Genomic DNA, 21,725 nt, shown 5'->3' with positions numbered 1-21,725 from the left:
ATCTAACGAGAAAGAACTGACTTAGCTGGAACTGCAGCAAGTGAACTGATTTGTGCTGCTAATCATATCTCTTACACATAAAATTATAGTCACAAGAAGCTAGAATTACAGTTTAGAGTTTTTCTCTTAGGCACGGTCACCTTTTTGTTGAAAATCAAACACCTAAAACAGGATCGTGAACACTTATATTGATCACAGGTTCCTGAAAATGTAAATCCATTTTGTATTTTTTTCAGACCACCATAAAAAAAACATTCTTGATTATTTGCTAATGTGTGCTTCGTGTCAACATAATTGCTGAACATTCCACTAAATAGAGATACATGTAGAACACCCCCAGCATAATGTCACTGCGAGGTGTCAGTATGACTCTCATCACAATGTACTACCAATACCGTGTAATTCAGAGTCCAGGAAGTCCAGTTTGAGGAAAGTTTTAGACAAAGTTACAATGTTCTTCTGGACAGAGACAGAAATTTCAATGAATACAAAGCAGTGAGTGAGCAGAGAAAAGACAAAAGGCATTATGAGGGGGTAAAAAGCCAACTCCCAGTGCAACAATCGCAGAGTGCCTCTTATTGTCATAGCTCCACTGGCTCTCATCAATCAAGCTGGCCAACACAGACGCCAAATTAATACGCCAGACGCCCTGTGCCATCAATACCTCCCATCATGCTTTGCAACTCTCTCCGCCACACACAAGCCAATTTCCGCGCACTGCCCTTGCCCCGAGGAGAACCAAAGTGCGGCGCCACTCAAGGCAGTGGAGGATTCGCACATCTGTATGAAAACAAATTATTTTTTGGAGGAAGGCGAATGAGAGACGTGGCCTGGTTTAGACTTAAGGCGACAGCGGAGAGAGAGAGGGGGAGAGGAGTTGTTTTTCTCATATTGATTTCACCCGGGCCAGCTGATTGAGGGGGCACTTATGTGTAAAACTACTGCGCTCTGTCTATGAGGTGGATTAGAGGCAACTGTAGTGTGTGGTTTCATTCATGCAGGCTCCATTTAAAGTTAGGAAAGAGTGACATGAAGCCTGGCAAAAGTGTGGTAATCAAAACAAATAGACAAAAAATAAAGAAAAAGAAGCTCTAAAACTATTTTAGAAAGTTGAGAGACGTATGAAGATGGACTTTAGATTACCATCATCTAAAATGCATGGGCAAGACGCTTAAATTAAGTTTATGGAGAAGTTATGGGCAGGTAGTTCAGCACTACAAATCATTTTCAACAATAAACAACAGAAAATACTGACGATAAAATATATGATATATATGATAAAAACGCTATAATTGAAATGGTTATAGTTTAGAAGGGTCCAATAGTCATAAGTTTGTCAGCTGTACTTGTTTTTTTACAGTTGTGTGTGAAAAACAGAACCTTTCATTTAAAAATGGTTTAAGTTAAGTCTTAAGTTATTCCTCAATTACTTTATGATTTCAGAACATCTTAATTATTCACTCTAATGAGTTTCTAAGCTCTTTTCACAACTTTCAGAGACAGAGCCATAATAAAGCTAACAACAACTAGCATGTTAACCTCACACCTCCTGATAATTGAACAGTAAAAGTAGATGCTGATAATACACATGTGATTTAGTTTGATCCCAAGAGCTGCTTATATAATTTATTTGGCGTTTAAAGCATGGGTCCCCAACACTCGAGCCGTGGACCGGTACCAGTGTCTTCTCGCATACACTGCGTGGACCGTGTCTTCTCACATACTCCGCGTGGACCGTGCCTCTTCTTGTACACCACACCGGCCACCCCTCCAAACCAGAACTAAAACCATATCTAAACCAGGACTAAAACCAGAACTAAAACCAGAACTAAAACCAGGTCTAACAAGAACTAAACCAGGTCTAAACCAGGACTAAACCCAGGACTAAAGCCAGGACTACAGCCAGGACTAAACCAGGATTAAACCAGGATTAAACCCCTCCCCATCCATGAAATGACTTCAGACAAAAAAAACGGTCCGTGGCACAAAAAAGGTTGTGGACCACTGCTTTAAATGCCTATATTACACTATTTTCTGATCTATAGTATGTTGTTTCCTCATCAAAAACATATCTAGAGCTGTGTTTTGTTTCATTCACACATGTTTAACACACAAACTCATACTCTCTCAAACCTTGTGATGTCATGTGGTAATACAAGACAGGATGGAACAGAACATTTTGAGCTTTGGAGACGTAGACAGACTAATAATAAAGGATTACTCAAATATATGTGAATGAAACAAAACACAACTCCAGGTATGTTATGGCATGTATGTATTATAACGTGGCTTAAAGCTCACAAGAGATGATTTTACATAATATAGGGCCTTTTAATAGTGGTTTGTGTGTATCCAAGCTGTATTAATCAAAATGCTATCTGACCAATGACTCTTTTCTATTAAGCAAAACAATGAAAGTTAACAAAATACACCTCAGAGTTCGCAGATATTGAACTGAAATGCATAATTCAATCGGGCTTTAAAGGTCAGTGTAACAGAACGGGATTGAAACACAGTTAAGTTTCCCCTGCGCTAAAACTAATCAATTCGCCAGAGGCCACATATCTCCACGGTAACGGAGTCAAACGGCAACCCACTCTCACATGTGTTAGCTCAGAGCATGCCACAAACCCCTGTCAGGAAAGATTGATGATTTAGCTCCTGGCCCATGTATTCATACAGCCCTCACCCCAGGCTTTTCTCTGGCTGTGACCTCCTCTTCTGGTGCTTTACACATGTCCCTCTTGTCCACTACACTTTTGCTCGATTTTCTTTTCATTTTCTTGGTTTTGCTGACTTGATCCGCTCTGCTTTTCTTTCCCAGACTTGTCCAACAGGCGTCTGTACTGGGTGGACTCCAAGCTGCACCTGCTGTCCAGTGTGGATCTGAACGGAGACAATCGCAAAGTGCTGTTATCCTCCACCGACCATCTGGGACACCCCTTTGCTCTCACTGTTTTTGAGGTACTTAAAATATTATATTACCTAGAGTTAAAATCAGAAGCTGATCCAGTGTTCTTGAACTACCTGCTGTTGCCAAAAATCGCAAAGAATGGCCCAGGAAAATCCCAGTAAACCTATTTATAAATATACAGTATCATTAAAACATGGCAGAATGAATCAATAATTATCCATAGAAGTTATTTATTCTACCCTGTACATCTCAAATCTTATTGTATTACATAAAAATGGTTAAAAACTCCCCACTATTGCAAAGAAAATGTACACACGATAAATATTGACCCCCAAAATGTTGTTCCAGTTTTCATATATTGAGTCATATAGTAATTATCATGACAGACCTACTAAATACTGATTCGGTTTAAAGGGACAGTCCTGTATTTTGGACATAGGGCCTCATTTCCTAGTGAGCCAGAGTGTTGGACACGTGTGGAGACACTTTTTTAAATATTCCATCCAGTTCTTGTATTTGCAGAGGTCGCTGATGCTACGCTAGTGCATGTCAATGGCCATAGTTAGCCTGCCGCTAAAAACAGTCTTCCCCACTCCACAAAACAGCCGAAGCAAATCTATTATTACACCAGACTGTCCATGTAAAGGTCTGTGTTGATAGAATACTGTTTAAAATAAAACTAATCCTGCATCACATGAATCGTTGCATGTTGTTGGACTATTTTCTCAACAACAGCAGAATTTTACTTTGCCAGTAAAATAGGTCCTAGGTGATATCAATCCGCCGCTGCCAAACTTTCTATCAGGAAGTACAATTCACTGCTGCGGCCGGTTTTACTTCTAAAATTATTCTATCAACACAGACATTCACATCGACAGTCTGGTGTAATAATAGATTTGCTTCGAGTGTTTTGTGGAGGGGGTAAGGCTGTGTTTAACAGGTTAACTATGGCCATTGACATGCAAGTCTTTGTTTTGCAAGTCTGAAGTAAGTCTCAAGTCTTTGACCTTAAGTCCAAGTCGCGTCTCGAGTCACTGGCCCATAAGTCCAAGTCAAGTCCAAGTCGTCTGCTTTGAGCTTCAAGTCATTTCAAGTCTTTAAACCAAAGTACAAAATATAGCTTAGATTTTTGCTGTTTATGTGAATTTAAAGGTAAATTGTTCTTTAAAAAAAAATCACACTTGTAGAGTATATAAGAGTTGAAAAAAAATATTTAGTTAAGTTTTCCTTTTTAAATCAACATGACATGACAAGATCTTAGTGTGAATCATTATGGTCAGAATAGAAAGAATTCTGATTCAAAAGTGCTTCTCAAGTCCCAAGTCACTGACCTTCAAGTCCAAGTCAAGTCCCAAGTCTCAGTCCACTCAAGTCCCCACCTCTGCTCCACACATCTCCAACACTCTGGCTAACTAGGAAATGAGGTCCTATGTCCACAATTCCAGACTGTCCCTTCAAACAAATGAAATTAACTTTAATATAGTTAGTTTCAAACCTCATTTCTAATTCTGTTGGAGCTTTACTCCATACTGTGAAACATTCCAGACAAAGCAATAACATCTCCAGGGAGAAAAGCATTTGACAGACCCTCCACCAGAAAAGTTACACATTGCACCTTTAAGCATCCTCTCGGTCTAGGGAGCAGATTTGTAGCTTGTCTTGTCTCTTTCACACGAGCATGCAATTAGCGAAAACATTTTTAGTTGCCGGCCAGACATTTTTATTGGCAGTTTTAAAATTGTATAAGCTGGACCTGGACTCTCCTGCCAGTTTGAAACATCCAGAGCGCATTTATTGCACCTTCTAATTGTTGTTTTAATAATTAATGATCAGCAATTTACTGTTTCAATTTAGCAAAGGAAAATAAACTTAAACTGGCGACTTCTAAGCATTTAAATGTGCAAACCTTAGTCCATTTCCTCCATAATGTAGTATTTATTCACAGGACAAACTAGGCATGCCACAAAGGAACTAAATAAGAAATGGTGTTGAGTTATACTTCTATAAATTATACAATGTTTTCCACCGTTGTTTACTTCGAGTAATTTCTCTGCCTGATTCCACACCACTACCTCCCAGTTGTATAAAAGCCTGAAGCCTGAGGGGGTAAAAAGTTGATATTTATATTGAAAACCAGAAATGTGTGTCTGTAATGAGTACAGATAGTAGGAGTTGTGTTTTGTTTCATTCACACATGTTTAACACACAAACCTGCATATTTAGGTCTTCTCTCAAACATGTGGTTATACAGGAAGCTCTCCGTTGTGTTTTTAGAATCAACACACCTTCACTAGAATCATTTGGATCATTTCAGCCAGGGAATCTCCAATCTCTACCAAAATAAAGGTGAAAGGAGCTGTTCGCTTCAAACTATTACTTTGTGTGACCTCATAAAGTACAACAGAGCATTTTGAGCTTTGGGGATGTAGACAGACTAATAATAAAAGGTTACTTAAACGTGTGAAGGAAACAATCCGTGTATCATTCGTTCATTTTCGTTTTTCAAAAAAAAAAAACATAAAATAAGAAAACAATAAAAAACAACTTTTTTTTTCTTTTTTATTTGTCTCCAAAACCAAAATGATGGATAGGGACTGAGACCGGGACTGACACCGGGACTGACACCGGGACTGACACCGGGACTGACACCGGGACTGACACCGGGACTGACACCGGGACTGACACCGGGACTGACACCGGTTTAGTCCTGTTTTAGTCCTGTTTTAGTCCTGATTCATTTCTGTTTTAGTCCTGCTTTAGTCCTGCTTTAGTCCTGCTTTAGTCTTGTTTTAGTCTTGTTTTAGTCCTGTTTTAGTCCTTTTTTAGTCCTGGTTCAGTCCTGGTTTAGTCCTGGTTCAGTCCTGGTTCAGTCCGTGTACGGCACAAAAGTCCGGCATCACAGTTTAAGTCACGGAAATGGGAAACGGCCATTATCCGTTTTCTGTTTTTCATTTAAACACTAAATCGAAAACTGAAAAAACAAATCATTATGCGTTTTTTTTATTTTTTTATTTTGGTTTTGGGGACAAATGATAAAGAAAAGAGTTGATTTTTCATTTTCTTATTTTTGGTTTTATATTAAAAATGAATGAACGAATGATACACGGATTTGAAACAAAACACAGCTGCAACTGTATTTTTGATGAGGTAACAACATTATAGGACGGCGCAAAGCTCACAAGTGTCTATTTTGTGTAATACAGGTCCTTTAAATGTCACTGATAATAAATTCGGATTGAGACTGAACCAAGATTGTTCAATATGAGGGACAAAATATGTGATTAATTTTTTGGCATATCGCCCGGCCATAGTCCATAGTTCCAACCACTGCCATTTCATTCACATTACATTATTCACTGGTGCAAGAGAAGCCAGTGGTTAGAGCTAATCCGAGCTGATACGGAGCAGGTTGTGGAGGAGCGGCCTGTAAAGTGTGATCAGTCGACTCTCCTCTCTCCTCGGCTGGAGCTGTGTGACGGAGGGAAGTGAACACACAGGGCCCATCCATCATGTAGCCTTGTGCGCATGAGTAATGTGGGCGGGTATTCACATTGTAGAAACAGAAATCTGAAATCTTCACGATAAAATTCTAGCTTCTTAAAGGGCCCATGTTACAATATTTTCTGATCTATGTTATAATGTTGTTTCCTCATCACAAATATGCCTGGAGTTGTGTTTTGTTTCATCCACACAGGTTGAGGCAGAAAATACCATACACCTTCACTAGTATCATTTGGATAGTTTTAGACCTGGAATTGCCGATTTTTCTCTGAACTAAAGGTAAAAGGCAGCTGACATAGACAGACAGATGACATCACAAGGTTGAACAGTATTTTGAACTTTGGAGATGTAAACAGACTAATAATCCAAGATTACTCAAACATGTGTGAATGAAATAAAACACAACTCGGGGTATGTTTCTGATGAGGTAACAGCATTCTAACATGACTTAAAGCTCACATGAGTCAATTTAGTAATATAGGACCTTCCTATGCTGTGAAAAAGACCTTAGCTCGCCAGAGTGTGAAACTGAGAAAAATGACTTCAAAGTTTCTGTTTTGTCTAGACAAAAGTATAATAGGGCTCCCAAAATTTGACTAGTTGATATAATGAAGAAATATTTATATGTGAAAAATATTGAGCTCAAAATTGACCCTGATTTCCTGTACTCTGCTTTTGTATCATGAGCCAATAATAAGGAGTCGTGTAAAGACAAAAGGCAGAAACTGACATTATTATTATTTGCTTGATTTTCACCAGACTTCCATTCGTTATAAGAACACTTCACCAAAGTCGAGTCATCATGATTTTTGTTTTAAATGATGTAAAAGAGCTTTGGATTTCCTGTTTAGTGTTGATCAGGATCGTGCGGCGACACTTCCACAGTTAAATAGTTTGACAGACAAGTTACTTTGCAGTATAGTATGTACAGTATGAATAAATACATGAAATACTCTCACATTTAAGATAATTTAAGTATAATTGAATACAAAAGTATATTTATTGAATGTGTTAAGACGCTGTTTCAAGGCCGCAACAAAAAGGAGGAGGCGAGAGGTTGAATTTGAAAATAAAATATATTTATGAACTAAATCCCAAATAAACCATACACTGTTACTGCCTTTTGCCTTTGCACGACTCCTTATTTTTGGCACTTGGTACAAAAGCAGAGTACAGTGCTGCCAAATAAGGGTCAAAGGTCAATTTTGAGCTCAATATTTTTCACAATATTTATTCACATGATAAAGGAGGTCTCAAATACAAACAAAATGACAGTAACTCATTTTTGACCAAAAATAATGTTACGGCTTTCTGCCTTTGTAGGGTAATATAAAATGTTATGATACCTTCCAAACCTAGCAATACACACTCATCATGATCACCTGCTTTTCTTATATTATCCTTATATTATTTTATTCTTAGATCTACAACATGATTTGAAGTTCAGTTGTGGGCTTACAGTTCAGATTTAGGATTTTAACATTGGACCAAGTAGTAACAATGTCTAGGATCAGTTTCCAGGAAATTATAGTACCCCCCGAAACGGATGAAACCCAAAATGTATGTGCGAGTGTGTGTGCCAGCGCCATGACAACAGGTTTATGTGCATTTAGTAAGACGTCTCTTCAGCGGGGAAAGTTCATGCGTGGAGATGAATGGCTGCGCGCTCCTCTGCTCTCGGTTCTGATCTCGAGTCGAAACAGAGCAAATTAAAAATGTGTTAGCGCCACAGCAGGTTGTCCCTATCCCATTGACTAATAATGAGGAGTTTGAGTGGGAATTATGGAGTGAATGGGCCACTGAAGATTTCCATTTTTACTGCATGAATGAGACACTGGCAAAGCAATGGTTTTACACACTATGAAATGAAATGTTGAACAGCTTTCTCACAGAATGAAACAGATTATACACAAAAGGTCTGATAACTTTTGGACATAATGTTGAATTTCTTTTGCAAACCTCAACTCATAATACTCAGGACTTGCTTTTGATCAGTGTTTCACAAATGATGATACAGACTTTTGTTTTTGGGGGGTTTTTAGTTTGTAGTACTTTGAAAGCCAGTGACGGAGGTGGTCCTTAGTTTGAAATGTTTGGCACACCAACTATTTTATAACACTGAGACAAATGATGGATTCCAATATACATTTTAATAAAAACACTTTTGAAATGAACTACTTGGGATTCTGCAGGATGGTTAAATGAATGACTGATGGTTGATTGAAGTATAGAGCACGGCTGACTTTAAATACTCTAAAGGGAGGCTCACATTTACCCAATTTAAAAACCTCTGCCATAGATCATATATAAATGAACAAAGCCAATGCTCTAGCCGCGGTGGTCTACATTGGAAGTGAACATAGGGGAACTTCCGGCTCCATCGACTCTGGTTCCATTTGACTTTACAGTGAAAAATTATCCCCTCTCTCTGTAACTGCTGCAGTGAGTCTTAAAATGTTTGTATTGACCCGCTTCACATGAGCCTGGTGTTTTTAATGTCACTAGTTTGTCTTTAAATAAATTCCTATTCAGAATATGTAACTCAGCTCCAAATTCGCCAGCCTCGTACGCTTCATTTGACTGCGGACAAACGCTGTGGGTGATGTCATACTCACTTAAGGCCTATTCATACTTCAAAAGAACTTGTATTTGTTCTTGCACCCAGGGTTCGCTGAACAAAATGACGTCATTTGTTCGGCCAGCTCCTGTTTGGCAGTTCTTGCGGCTTGTTCTTGACTCCTCAGCTGAGCAGAACTTTGTTCCAACATCTTCACTCTGATTGGTTATTTATGTGGGCGTGGTTTATCTGCTAGAGCAAACAGGCGCATAAGATCCAACGGCTGCTTCCTTGCCAGTGCGGAGCAAGAAAAAAAAAGGTTGGTTTTGAGTCACAGTTGGAGCAAATGGTGAGAAAATTCAAACATCTATACAACACAACACTCGGTGACTATAAAGACACCCAAATGGCAAGAAATTCATGGAGGAAGATTGCAGATTTTTTAGGCTCAGATAAAAATGCAGACATTTTAAGATCAGACGAAAACTCTGGCATAATCTCCATGACAAGTTTGCGAAAGCTAAAATGCGGGTCACAAAAAAAAAAAAAAAAGAGCTGTCACACTGGAGGACGAAAACAAATACTCTCACTTCAAAATACCTCAGTAGCTGGTCTCCTTCATCAAACAGAGGGAAACAACCACCAATCTGACTCCTATTCCAAGTCAAATGGAGGTAAGCTATAAGTGAGGGGGCGGGGCTGAGTGAGGGGGCGGGGCAGTTTGGCAGCAGAACATCTTTTGAGGTATGAAATGTCAGTGCCCAAATAAACTTCATTCTTCAAGAACAAGAACCAAGTTCTTACATTCTTATGAACCTTTAGTCTACTTCTTATACTGCCAGAAATGACATTATGACATTAATCACACTATACTGTCAGAATACTTTTGAACAAATGTTTAATTTGGTATTTAGCATATAAAAATGTATTGGTTTAACATTACACTAACTGACAAAACAATTCAAACTTCTCTTCTCCATCTCCCCTCTGGCATCTGCACAAAAACACCATTGCATTGTCAATCTAGTGCAAGTCAGATTTTTAATATAGGAAAATGGAAAGGAGAAGACACAATGCATCCATCATCTTCCCTCACCGAGCTGTATTTTATCATATGAAAGGTTACGAAATTCTATTTTGTTGCTCTGTATGAAGAATTGATAAAAACTGCAACTGCAAATGTCCCACTGTAGCCCTGAATGGCCCGTGTGGGACACTCCGGCAAAGCGGCCAGTCTCATATTACACTAATTAACATGCCAGCAGGTACCTGGTTCTACATTGGAATAAATTGATGAAATAAACTACAAATGCAATATTCAGATGCAGAAATAGCATTGTAATACCTCCTCTGTTCTTTCTCAAAATTAGCCACATGAATAATGAAGAGGAAAATAGCTTGAAGTGAAGCCATCAATCAAACTGTGGACTAATTGGAGAAACAACATTAACTTCTCTGCCCAGGACTAGCTCAGAATAATCAGCGTGGCGTCTGTTGCATATTTGGCTTTTCATTAATTCTTCGTTTTTCTCGGGCTGGCTGGAGGGCGCAGGCTGGAGATTAGCCTGGGTTTGGGAGGACAGAGCAAGGAGAAGAATCATGATTAAAGGAAAAACAATGGCAATCAGACAGGAGCAAACAGACCTAGAGAAATCGGAAGACTTTTGGAGCTGAAAAGCAGTGGGAGATGTGTGAAGCTGGAAAAGCAAGATTTACCAGTGCTGCTTTTGGTCAACTTTAATGGGACCACAAAACAAAAACAAACTTGAATCTTGGATAGTACAATACATCTGCAATTATTTTGGAGATGTCTCAAACTAACAAGGAGACTTGCTTTTGTTATAACAATGTTCTCTGCCTGAAGAGGTTTTATATGTTGGTTTTATGTACCCAAGCACATGTGAGTAATCTAGTGATCTCTCCTGGGCCCTATTCTAACTTTCCTTACAAGTAAAACTACAATTCTATCTAAATCTCAGGCCAACAAACCTACAGTATGTCATTTATGTTCCTGCGCAGCAATTCTTCATAAATACACAAAAGTATGTTACAACACAATACACTACAACTTCACAAACCTGATGCGATGTGCAGTAGTTTCATTATCAGAATTAAACTGAAATTTACAGTATGAAAGTTGTTAATCCATTGTTTGGGGTGAATATTGTATTTTCATCTACATCGTAACCGATAAACTTGTGTATTATTAGTTTGCACAACTATAAACAAAAACAAAAAAAAATAACATCTTTAAAGAAATGAAGATAAGAACTTAGAAAAAAGTGTATTTCTGTTAGAGGGGTTAGTATATGAAATAATCTATATAAGTATGAAGCATTATGTTTTGAAAGATATAGAGCTCTGGAATGAATGACTTATGCGTTAAATTTAGTTTGTTTTAATTTATATTTAACTTATATATACAGTAATCGTAAGTGAGATTGTAAATGCAAACTTGCTTTTCTTTCTTGGAATTCTGTCATTGTTTTATAGGGTTTGGGCTTATAAAAGTACTTTTACTTCAGCCTTAAAGATTTCAGTCATGATCCATGGGGTTGTAGTCTATGTTTAGTTTTGTTTTGTTTTGTAGTGCTGCAAAATGACCGAATAAACTACTACTACTATTACTACTACATACTGAGTAGAAGTACAATACCCCCCTTTAAACAAATGTAAACCAATTCAAAATGTTCAGAATGATGAATAACAATTTTTGGACAATTCTCAGATCTTAATACAATGTCAAACTTGTCAATTCATGGAGTAATGTTTGCCTAGTTTAACATTACTGAGCGACATTTTAAATAACTTTCAATTAGTGGATTACAGTGTATATATTAAAACATACTTATCAACAATCAGCAGAGCACCAAAAGGTCCTCACATCAATTTTAGGAACTTCATATTTAAGTTTCTTAGGAGTTAGGCTTCTAATCGTTAGTCTCCCTAAAAGCATATAAACCTGTTGAGTCAGAAGGTGCAGGAGCTGCTCGGATCAAGTACTCATTTTATCTGCTTAATATTTGCTCTCACTTTAATATGACTTACATTTTAACTATGCCAGTTCTTATTTTGGAACATAGTGTGGATTGAAGGAGTGAAAATCTTAAAATTTACCTGAAAATCATATTGGATACATGTCTGTGTAATCCCTCATTTGTCCAGTTAGGTTCTAGCCAGGCTGGCACCACCTATTGCCTTCACTCAGTTTCATTTCTCTCCAGTGACCAGGTAATGAATTGGAATACACCAGACAGGTTTGCAAGAACCTCAGAAGTGTGAGGCCAGGCACCAGCCAATCAGCAAAGAACCATATATTCTGTGTTGGCAACATTTCCCAAGCTCAAGGATTTAAAGCCGGAACAAAGAGAATGTTTGGTGAAAGACCCGTTAGCGGCGCATTACATATATGTATATTATCAAATAGCAGAATTGGTTAAATGAAAAAAAATACCCGCCTACCATCAAGCCAACAAATCCTAATGCTGCAAGGTCAAACAGTTTCTACAAAGTGAAACCGGCTGATGAATCAGGCTAGGTAGGTTCCATAGCAGTGTTGAAGAAGAAAAATTCCATGTTCATATCTGGTTTGCTGTATTGGTGTCTTTATTGGTTGGACGTTCCATGTTGTAAGCAGGCAGATGGTGAGCTTCCGACACACATGGTGTCTGTGGAGCAAGCTGACCATGAGCAAAGGTATAGCAAGCATTTTATACACAAAGAGGTGGGTAAAGTATGCAGATTAACATTTGGAGGAATTTCACAGCAATAACAAAGCATCCTCATAAACCCCCTTTTGGTAAAACAGTGGTCATTGTTTCAAAAGATTAGCATTTCAAGTACAGCTGAGATTAGGAAGGATTGCAGCAGGGAGCAACAGGTGAAGACCCCAGAGGCCTTTGATGGTATCAAGTGTAAAACACATCATATGTATTCATTAACCAGACTGAAAACTAAAACCAGAGAAAAATAAATTTTCTTCCACAGCAGAAGAGAATTTACTCCAGAATTTACAAAACTAGTAACCTGACCATAAATGAAGAAGCGACTTAGATGGATAGCGAAACATCTTCATATATTTCTGTTTAAACTGCTCCCTAACCACTCCTATATGCTGTATGTGTGCTTTATGTGTGTGTGTGTTCTGTGTGTTATTGTGAACCACTTTGAGTGTCTTCAACGAGCTATATGAACTGAAGATATTTTTATTATTATTGTTCAAACTTTTGGTTCAGTTCACACAATTGAATTTTCTTTTGCTTTGCCACATTGGATAGATTTCAAGTTTACAGATTGGCTGTGTAGTGAGTCAGACTCTAGCAGCAGCAGTAATGGACTGTACTAAACACATTACACACCACAGCAGTTTATCATGATTTCAGATGGTGGAGCGGGCATGACAATTATTCTGTGTTACAGCTGGATATAGATGCAGGAATATAAATGATGCTTTACTGTGGATTTGCTTATGGAAAAGGTGCTGTAATTTGTCCTTCATTTTTCATTATTTCAGGGTGACAGTGGCTCAGGTCTTATAATTGGACAGTTTGCGGTTCAGTCACAGCTACATCCAATGCATACATACATAGTGCTGTTGTGCTCTTTCTTTATTTATTTGTTGGGTCCCCATGAGTCTTTACCGGGGTCCAATTTGGAATAATTTACAATAAAATATTCCATTATAATAATAATTTAAAAAAAATCACACATAAGTTCATACAGTCCTGTTCCAGTATACTACATCATAAACAATAACTATAATATATCCAATAAATTACAATGAATAACTAGTGACTAAATATAATTATGTACAATTTCCAATATATTTCTGGAACATTTTTTGAAAACTGAACAAAGAACAGTTAAGGTTTGTGGGAGCGTGTTCCAAAGCACTATCACTCTGTACATACCACTTATTTTGATGGCATTAGTCCTGGGCTGTGAAAGTATGAAATGACCCTATTTTTCGAGTTGACAGCTACTTTTTTTAACCCCTTTGTATAAAATTCTGTTTCATTTGGACTTAATGTAAAGACACTGATATAACTGTAATGGTAGGATTAAAGCTAATTGCCAATATTTTAGTATATTTAATACATGTTATGTCAGTTTCAGAGGTGTGTTATTTCGCTCTATCATTGCCTGGGCTCCTTAGGAAGTCAGTGTGGAGTTACTTTATTGCTGATATCACATTTATGTTACTGTTCATCTGAATTTCACCTGTGTTCTTTTTTAACCCGGATGGTTAAAATTTCAATGTAGCGAACACAATCCCAGTTCTAAACCTGTTGATAAACACCAAATCTGAACTCAAGTTAATAAATATAAATAAATACATATTGCTGACGTGATTATTAGCATGATGATTAATTACTATCCATTATGCTGATTGCATACTGTACAGTTCTTGAAGCCTGCTCATAGTGCTGAGGCATGCCGCTCAGACACATTTCATTTTGCTCAGTGCTGAAAAAAATGGAATGGAAAATGGAACATTGATTCCAGGTCTAAAATTATCCAAATGATTTTTGTGAAGGCACTTCCTGTATTCTTGCACATGACATCACAAGTTAGAACAGGTGGAGTGTTTTCCATTTGAGACAAAAGTCAGCCTAAATATGCAGGATTTGTGTGTTAAATATGTCAATGAAACAAAACGCAACTCTAGGTCTGTTTTTGATAAGGAAACAACATTATAACATAGATTGGAAAATAGTGTAAAACAAAATTTAGCAGCTTGTTCTGAGACTTAAATCCACCTGTCAGTCACTCACAGCATGACAGAGGTCGACCAATATGAGGAGTGGGTGTGGAGACGTGTCTGTGTTTGAGCAGAGAACTGCATTAAAAAGACAAGCACACAATCACAATATGACAACTTCTCCCAAACAGCTTTTTGTCACAGGGATCTGATCATAATTCATTTTTATTGCCAGATCACCCAATCCTACTCTGATCCCCTCTGCAACAGGCGGCCTTGAATTGTATAGTGTGTACTGTGTGTCATTCTTATCACAGTCTCACCCATAACCTATATATTTGCTCTACAATTTTGAGGCATAGTCTGCATTGAAAATCCCATTGCATTCCCTTAGCTCACTTCTAACTATGCAGCAAACGTAGCAGCCTTTCTAACCGGCATGTCAGTCAAAAGCTCGCTTTCTTGTGATGGTTCTTTAGGGACGAGATCATGACAAAAATCTCAGTCTTTTTCTGATTTGATGTAAGAAAGACTTCACATCAATTTAGACTCGCTGCCAGTTTTTTATCCAAGCTAATAAACTAAAGTCCAGGTCTTAACACAAAAGATTTTCAGTTGCAACATAGTGACAGTGCTCCTTTAGTCTCCAATTTTCAGTGAAATTCTAATCGCAGCTTGTGCATGTTTGGGGTTGCAATACAGCGTAAAATGTTTTTGACTGAAGTTTGCTTCCACAGTATGGCCATAAGCTTTCTGTGGAGACTTGCAAACCAAATTACAGGTTATATTTGTGGGGGGGCGACCCCATTCACAGTAAGAATATGTTTAAACTGAAACGACTCTGCGTATCACCGTATCACCATATTGGAAACAATCTGCATCCAGACACGTCATTTCTGTGTCTGCAAGCCTTCCCTATCCACACAGCTTTGAGCATATTTGTTTACATTTTACAGAAATGAAACCTAAAACTCTTGGCTAATTTCCATAAACAAAGCATTCAAAAAACAGCTCGCTATTGTGCGCTGATACGGTTCAGCTTCTGTTGGACTAAAGGACATGACTCAGTGGAATATATGTGTTCTTTCTGTGACAGAGGGGTGTTCTGCTGATGGTGAGTCTGTTCTGTGCTTTTATCGCGTTGGAGATGGTTCACGTTAAACTTTTCAGAGATTATACGTCTGCAGGTCATATGCATAGACCGTATATATGAATGGACATATATTCTAGTCTTTTAGCGTTTTGGCGGTGAATTACTTCACGGCGCATAGACCTACATCTGCATATCAGCTTTTTTCAGGCGTCCACACAGTGCCAGATCAGACCCGTACTCAGATGAATTCATGGGAGCTGGCGGCACCAGATCGTTCCGTCTCTGGAGTCTGGAGTTTTCCATCGGATTAGTTTGGACAAACACTGCATCCGCAACGAAAACAACTCAAATACATACTAGTGTGGATGGGGCCGAAGAATGAAAGTTTTTGAGTTAGTTTAGTTTAATGCCATACTCTGGACAAAACTAAACCAAAGCATTAACTTCTCTATGGAGACAAACCGGTTACAGACCCTCTTAAGAAAAGTGACATAGTACACCTTTTAACCGTATGTCTTTATTTTGGTTAAACCCAGTAACTTCTTAACCACAAGTTCAATAATCAAAGGTTCACTGTACCTTTTCTGGTTGAGAATACTCTCTCATCTTGTGTCCGTGGAAATTTTATCTTTTTTCCTAGAATGTTCCATAGTATTAGCCAGGCTGGCGCCACCTAGTGCCTGTGCTCAATTTAATTTCTCTCCAGGGACTAGGTCAGGAATTGGAATACACTAGATGTTTCGCAAAAACCCCGGAAGTGCGAGTTCGGGCACCAGCCAATCAGCGAAGAGCCATGAGCCATAGATTCTGTGTTGGCAACGATTCCCAAGATTGAGGATTTACAGCCGGAATAAAGAGAATGTTTGGTGAATCTTACCAAGGGCAAAGACGTTATTGCTCTTCTTTCTACAGGATTTGAGAAAAAAGTTCCTGCCTACCATCGAGCGAACAAATTCTAACTCTGCAATGTCAGATGGTTTCCATGTCGTGAAACCGGCTCCACAGTGTGGCACTGAACTTAAATTATTTGCCTTTATTTAATTACTGGTGTTTTAATTTCTCATGAATAAATAAAAACATGTATTCTTCTTATTGTGAGTGGAATCACCTCTCCACAGAGCTGACCTGTAACTTGGCTTGGTGCTGACGCATGCTTTTCTTCATGGAGTGGTATTCACGTTTAATGCAATACTGTGGAGCATTCCAGACAAAGCAATAGTAGATCATTGGAGTCAGGCAGGTGGCGGACCTTACACCAGTGCAATCCCTTAACTCACTCCTATGCAGTTGATTTATGTCAGTCACCAACTTCTGCATTCTTGTGACAGTTCTTCAGGGACAAGATCATGACACAAATCTCTCTTTTTCTGATATGACCCACGAAAGGCTTCACATCCTTTTAGACGCGCCGCCAACTCGAGACATGCTCCACTAATGTGATGCAATGGCCAGCTGTCAGGAGGCTGTGCGTATGCAAGCTCTGAGACATCCTCGCAAACATGGAAGAGACAAAGACGGTGACCTGTGAGTGTGTGGAGGTCAGAGCCAGTGACAGATGCTGAGATTGACTTTGGAAATTGAAAACAAAATACTTAGACACAGACGCATAGAGAGGAAACGCATTCATAATGAGCTTGAAATCAGTTGTAATATTCATGATAATGTCCTTACTCTTCCATCCATTTAAGTTCCATTTAGGTTTGATTCAACACCTCAACTTCATTATCTTAAAGTTTCACTATGTAGCTTCTCAGGTGGTCATCTGTTTGTCTGCACGAAGATGTTAATGCACATGGTTTCCTGACCATCTGACCTCTAACCTAGCTTAATGGTATCGCCTGCTTGCCTCCTTGGAGACAGATGTTTAATTCCATACTATGAAACATTCTAGGTAAAGCCATAAACATTTCCATGGGGACAAGCTCATGGCAGAACCTGGATTAGAAAAGTTACATAGTGTATCTTTAAATCAGACATGTCAAACTCAGGCCCAGTGGTGAAATTTGGCACACGATATAATTATATTTGGCCCATGAGATCATATCAAATATTTATTAGCACTGCCCGCTGGCTACAGACAGGCTATAGAGACATTATTTATTAAAAAATGTTGTTATTATTTTATATTATGCTTGTTCTGGATTCAGTGTTTAACTCTTTCCCCCCGGACGCCTACTAGGAACAACCCATACATATGTTACTAGGGCTGCCCCATAGAGCATAATTGCATAAAAGAAAACATTTATGGATGTTTAAATGTGATTCAACTCATTTATAGGTGTATAACAGCTCACTGAAAATGAGAGTTTACCTGGTCAGGTGCAAGCTCGAAAACAAAAAACTACATTCAGCATCTGATATCTGCATGTTCTGAGTACTATATTCATAAAAAAATAAAAAATATACTTTGTCAAAGTATTTAAACAGATTTCATATCACCAGATACAGTAGAGCCAAGTGTACACCTGTTTTTACCTGTTGTACACCTGTGTGCACCCAATACATTTTTTTCCATTTAACTTATTCAACTCATTTAGCTTATTCAACTTATTTTATTTATTCAACTCATTTAGCTTATTCAACTAATTTAGCTTATTATAATATAATAATATAATAATAAAACTCTTCCCCGTCAGTGTGAGTCCAGTATTTGTCATCTTGGCTATTTTCTCGTGCGCAGAGCTCTGCATAAGCGTTTTTTTCTGTAGCGATTCTGTTATACATCGCATCTTGGAAAAAAAAGACTGAAATATTTTAAAGGACTAGCCTGGGCAACATCCAGATTTCAGGGCAATTTTGGTTCATAATCGAGTATAAAGCTCAGATAGTTTGTTTGGATATCGCAGGACTCCACACAGACGCATCAGCGGCATTCTCATCTTCTCCCCGAAAGTCCGTCGCTATCGCTGTTTTCCACTTTATAATCAACTTCAACATCATCACTTTGAAATCTATAAAAGTCACTTTCTCTAAACTTATCCATAAAATACGTCCGCTCCTCATTATTTCTAAAACTGTGCGCCGCAGCGCCGCGATCTTTCCATTGCACGTGTTTCGTGTTGTGTTTTTTCCGGAAGCTACCATCGTCACTATTTCGATTAACTTCGGAAAAAATCGGCGAAAACATATCCTTGAATCCTATTGGTCAGTCTAGTGTGGGTTGTAGTGGCCCCCACCTGTCACAGTCTCTGTTTAAATGTAAAAAACCGAGCCATTTCTAAAGGTCGTCAAATCACGTCTTTAGTGATACAGCGGAGGTGTCAAAAGTCGTCATTAAGGGTTCAGGGGGGGTCGTCAAATGTCGTCTTCATGGGGGAAAGAGTTAAGCAAAACTATTATTAAACATTTATTTAAATTTTTATGCCTACGACTTAGCCAAAAGTTTTTAATTTTGGCCCTCTGTGAATTTGAGTTTCACACTCCTTCTTTAAATCAGCTATAAACTGTCCAGAACTGTGATGGAGAATAAAATCCTTTACTGGTGAGTAGGGGTGTAACGATATCCAAGTCTCACGGTACGATATCGTCATGGTATGAACCTCATGGTACGATATTTATTCCAATATTCCGGTGGGAAAGCTCACGATATGGTGGGGAGGCTCATGATTAGGGATGTAACAATATCCAAATCTCTGTACGATATTTTCAAGATATTTTTTGTGATATTTTGTGGAGACTAACAAAACTGTTAATATGCTACTTTTTCCTCTTAAAGTGCCTTGACAAGACTTAATTCGGAGAACTAAGACATAAAAGTGCTTAGAACTTATTTTTTCATGTAGTCTACACTGAAATGGAGCAAAGGATCAAGGGCAAAAGGAACTATGTAGTTCTTTTTGTCTTTTTTTAATTTAATCTATTCCTGCACCATAACTCTTAATTTAAGGCAGTGCTTCTCAATTATTTTCTGTCATGCCCCCCTAGACGAATAAAACATCTCGCGCCCCCCCGCGTGACTATAGATAGTATCATTTGTCTATAAAATTGTTATAAGTACACCTGTGCGTAACACTGCCACCTTATATGATGCCAACAACGCTCGCTGGTTTACTGAAGTAGCAGTCACAAGCGGGATGATTGTCGGCAATATTCGGCACGTTTTCGCTGAAAAATCTCAAGCGGCTTATCAGAGTGATTGGGTGTAATGTATTTAAGTGACGCCTTAATTTATTGGCTTCATGCTGTCCGCTGCCAACATTTTTAGACACAGTAAGCACACCGGTCTTTCCTCGTCTCCCACCGTATCACAGTGAAGCCGAGCGCTACATACGCTTCGTCATATTTCCTCGTCTTAGCTTTCGGGAGATTTTCGTTTGTCTCTTTATCTCCGTCTCTCTCCACCTGTCTTCTCATCCTGTTAAATATTTTTTCATGGTGTCACTTGAGGGTCTGCTACACTTCGTGTCTACACTTCATACTCAAACTCTGTGCTGTGTGCAAAGCACGCATGCTCAGTGCAAACAAAACTCCTACACCACCGAGCGAATGCTCCCTGCGCACACTCTGCCAATGAGAGCGCCACTGCCCCCTAATGTAGTGGAAGTGCAATTGCACTTTATTCTAAAGGCCAGTTCAGACCAAAGCGTCAAAGCGTCCACTTTTTTATGTAAAGTCTATGTGGACGCGCGACTAGAGCGTCCTGCGTTTTTGCGGCGCGTTTTCGGCGTCAGCGCGGCGCGAATCTGGCGTCAGCGCGGCGCGTCTTCAGCGTTTTGGCGTCAGCGGCCAAGACGCGCGTCCAAAGCGTCAGCGTCAAGAAGTTGAAAACTTTTCGCGTCAGACGCGCCGCGTCAACCAATCAGGGACGAGTATCCAGAGACGCAGCGACGTTATTATCAGGAAGAAAGACCCGAGAACCAGAACGAGAACCACAAACACGAGCGGAGAATAAATATACACCACAATCACCGAGCTGATCGCGAGGAATACACCAGGACCGGACCAGGACCAAACCAGGACTAGACCGGGACTAAACAAGGACTAGACCGAGACTAAACAAGACTAGACCGGGACTAGACCGTGATTAGACCGGACTAGACCGGGACTAGACCGTGATTAGACCAGGACCAGACCGTGATTAGACCAGGACTAGACCGGACTGATCCAGTGTCATTAGCGGAGTAGAAATATATATACGCCCCAGTCGTCGACCCGATCTCCTCCGTTGATGTTTTATGTCATAAAAACACTCTCAGTCTGGTCTGATATTGTTTCGGGAAAAGAGCGGGACCGGGGTCTTGTTTCCAGGGCAACGGATGCGCGTCGAGTATTTTTGTCCCGTTCGTCCACGGCGTCAAAGACGCGCGTCGGGGGGCGTCTAAACTCAAATGCAAAGGCTCCAAATAGAGGCGTCAAGGCGTTTTTGACGCTTTGTGTGAACGGCCCTTAAGACAGTAAAAAACATCTAAATAAAAAAATAAAAAAGCATGTTCCCCGAGGTCAAACGCGCCCCCCTTGACGGAGCTCGCGCCCCCCAGGGGCTATCCCACTATTTGAGAAGCACTGATTTAAGCAGAGAGACTTGTAATTCGACATATTGTGATGGTCTACGATATCTGAAGTAATTTAAGACTGGTAAATTACCCTATTCATGGCTTAATTGCCTTGCACAAAAGCACAAATACAAATCTGTAACATAAGGAAAGAAGTACTGTTAGTCTTGCATCCATAGTAGTAAAGCAAAAACATATATATATGATGTTCACTGGGCACATTTGCATGTTGTGAAACACCATGGCATACTGAATAGAAGTTGTAACCAGCTGACACTGAAGGTCGCTATGGGTGACAGACGCCGAGATTGAATGTTGAAATTGAAAAAGGAAAAAAAAAAAGAGCTTGACACTGCCTTATAGAGTGAAGCTGTCCGGTGAGACATAAAGGGAAGATGAAATGACAGATGTGAGTTTTGTATTACCAACATGGCCGATATTTGTCTTTCATTGCTGCTACAGAGCTG

The 21,725-nt window shown here is 39.1% G+C and overlaps 1 protein-coding gene across 5 annotated transcripts in view; it reads left to right on the top strand.

Annotated features, from left to right (window-relative positions):
- lrp8 (low density lipoprotein receptor-related protein 8, apolipoprotein e receptor) overlaps positions 1-21,725 on the top strand; it is a 405,138-nt gene that overhangs the window by 337,510 nt on the left and 45,903 nt on the right. For all 5 annotated transcript variants that reach the window (XM_055164423.1, XM_055164422.1, XM_055164421.1 and 2 more), the window contains exon 13: positions 2,825-2,964. In XM_055164423.1, the coding sequence (XP_055020398.1) occupies positions 2,825-2,964 (140 nt within the window). The remainder of the gene's footprint in view (positions 1-2,824; positions 2,965-21,725) is intronic.

The sequence above is a fragment of the Boleophthalmus pectinirostris genome, unplaced genomic scaffold (assembly GCF_026225935.1).
Source record: "Boleophthalmus pectinirostris isolate CB_2022bp ecotype Guang Dong unplaced genomic scaffold, ASM2622593v1 HiC_scaffold_7, whole genome shotgun sequence".
Classification (NCBI taxonomy): domain Eukaryota; kingdom Metazoa; phylum Chordata; class Actinopteri; order Gobiiformes; family Gobiidae; genus Boleophthalmus; species Boleophthalmus pectinirostris.
The sequence above is the reverse complement of the archived record's forward strand: the minus strand, read 5'-3'. Positions and strand labels throughout refer to the sequence as shown.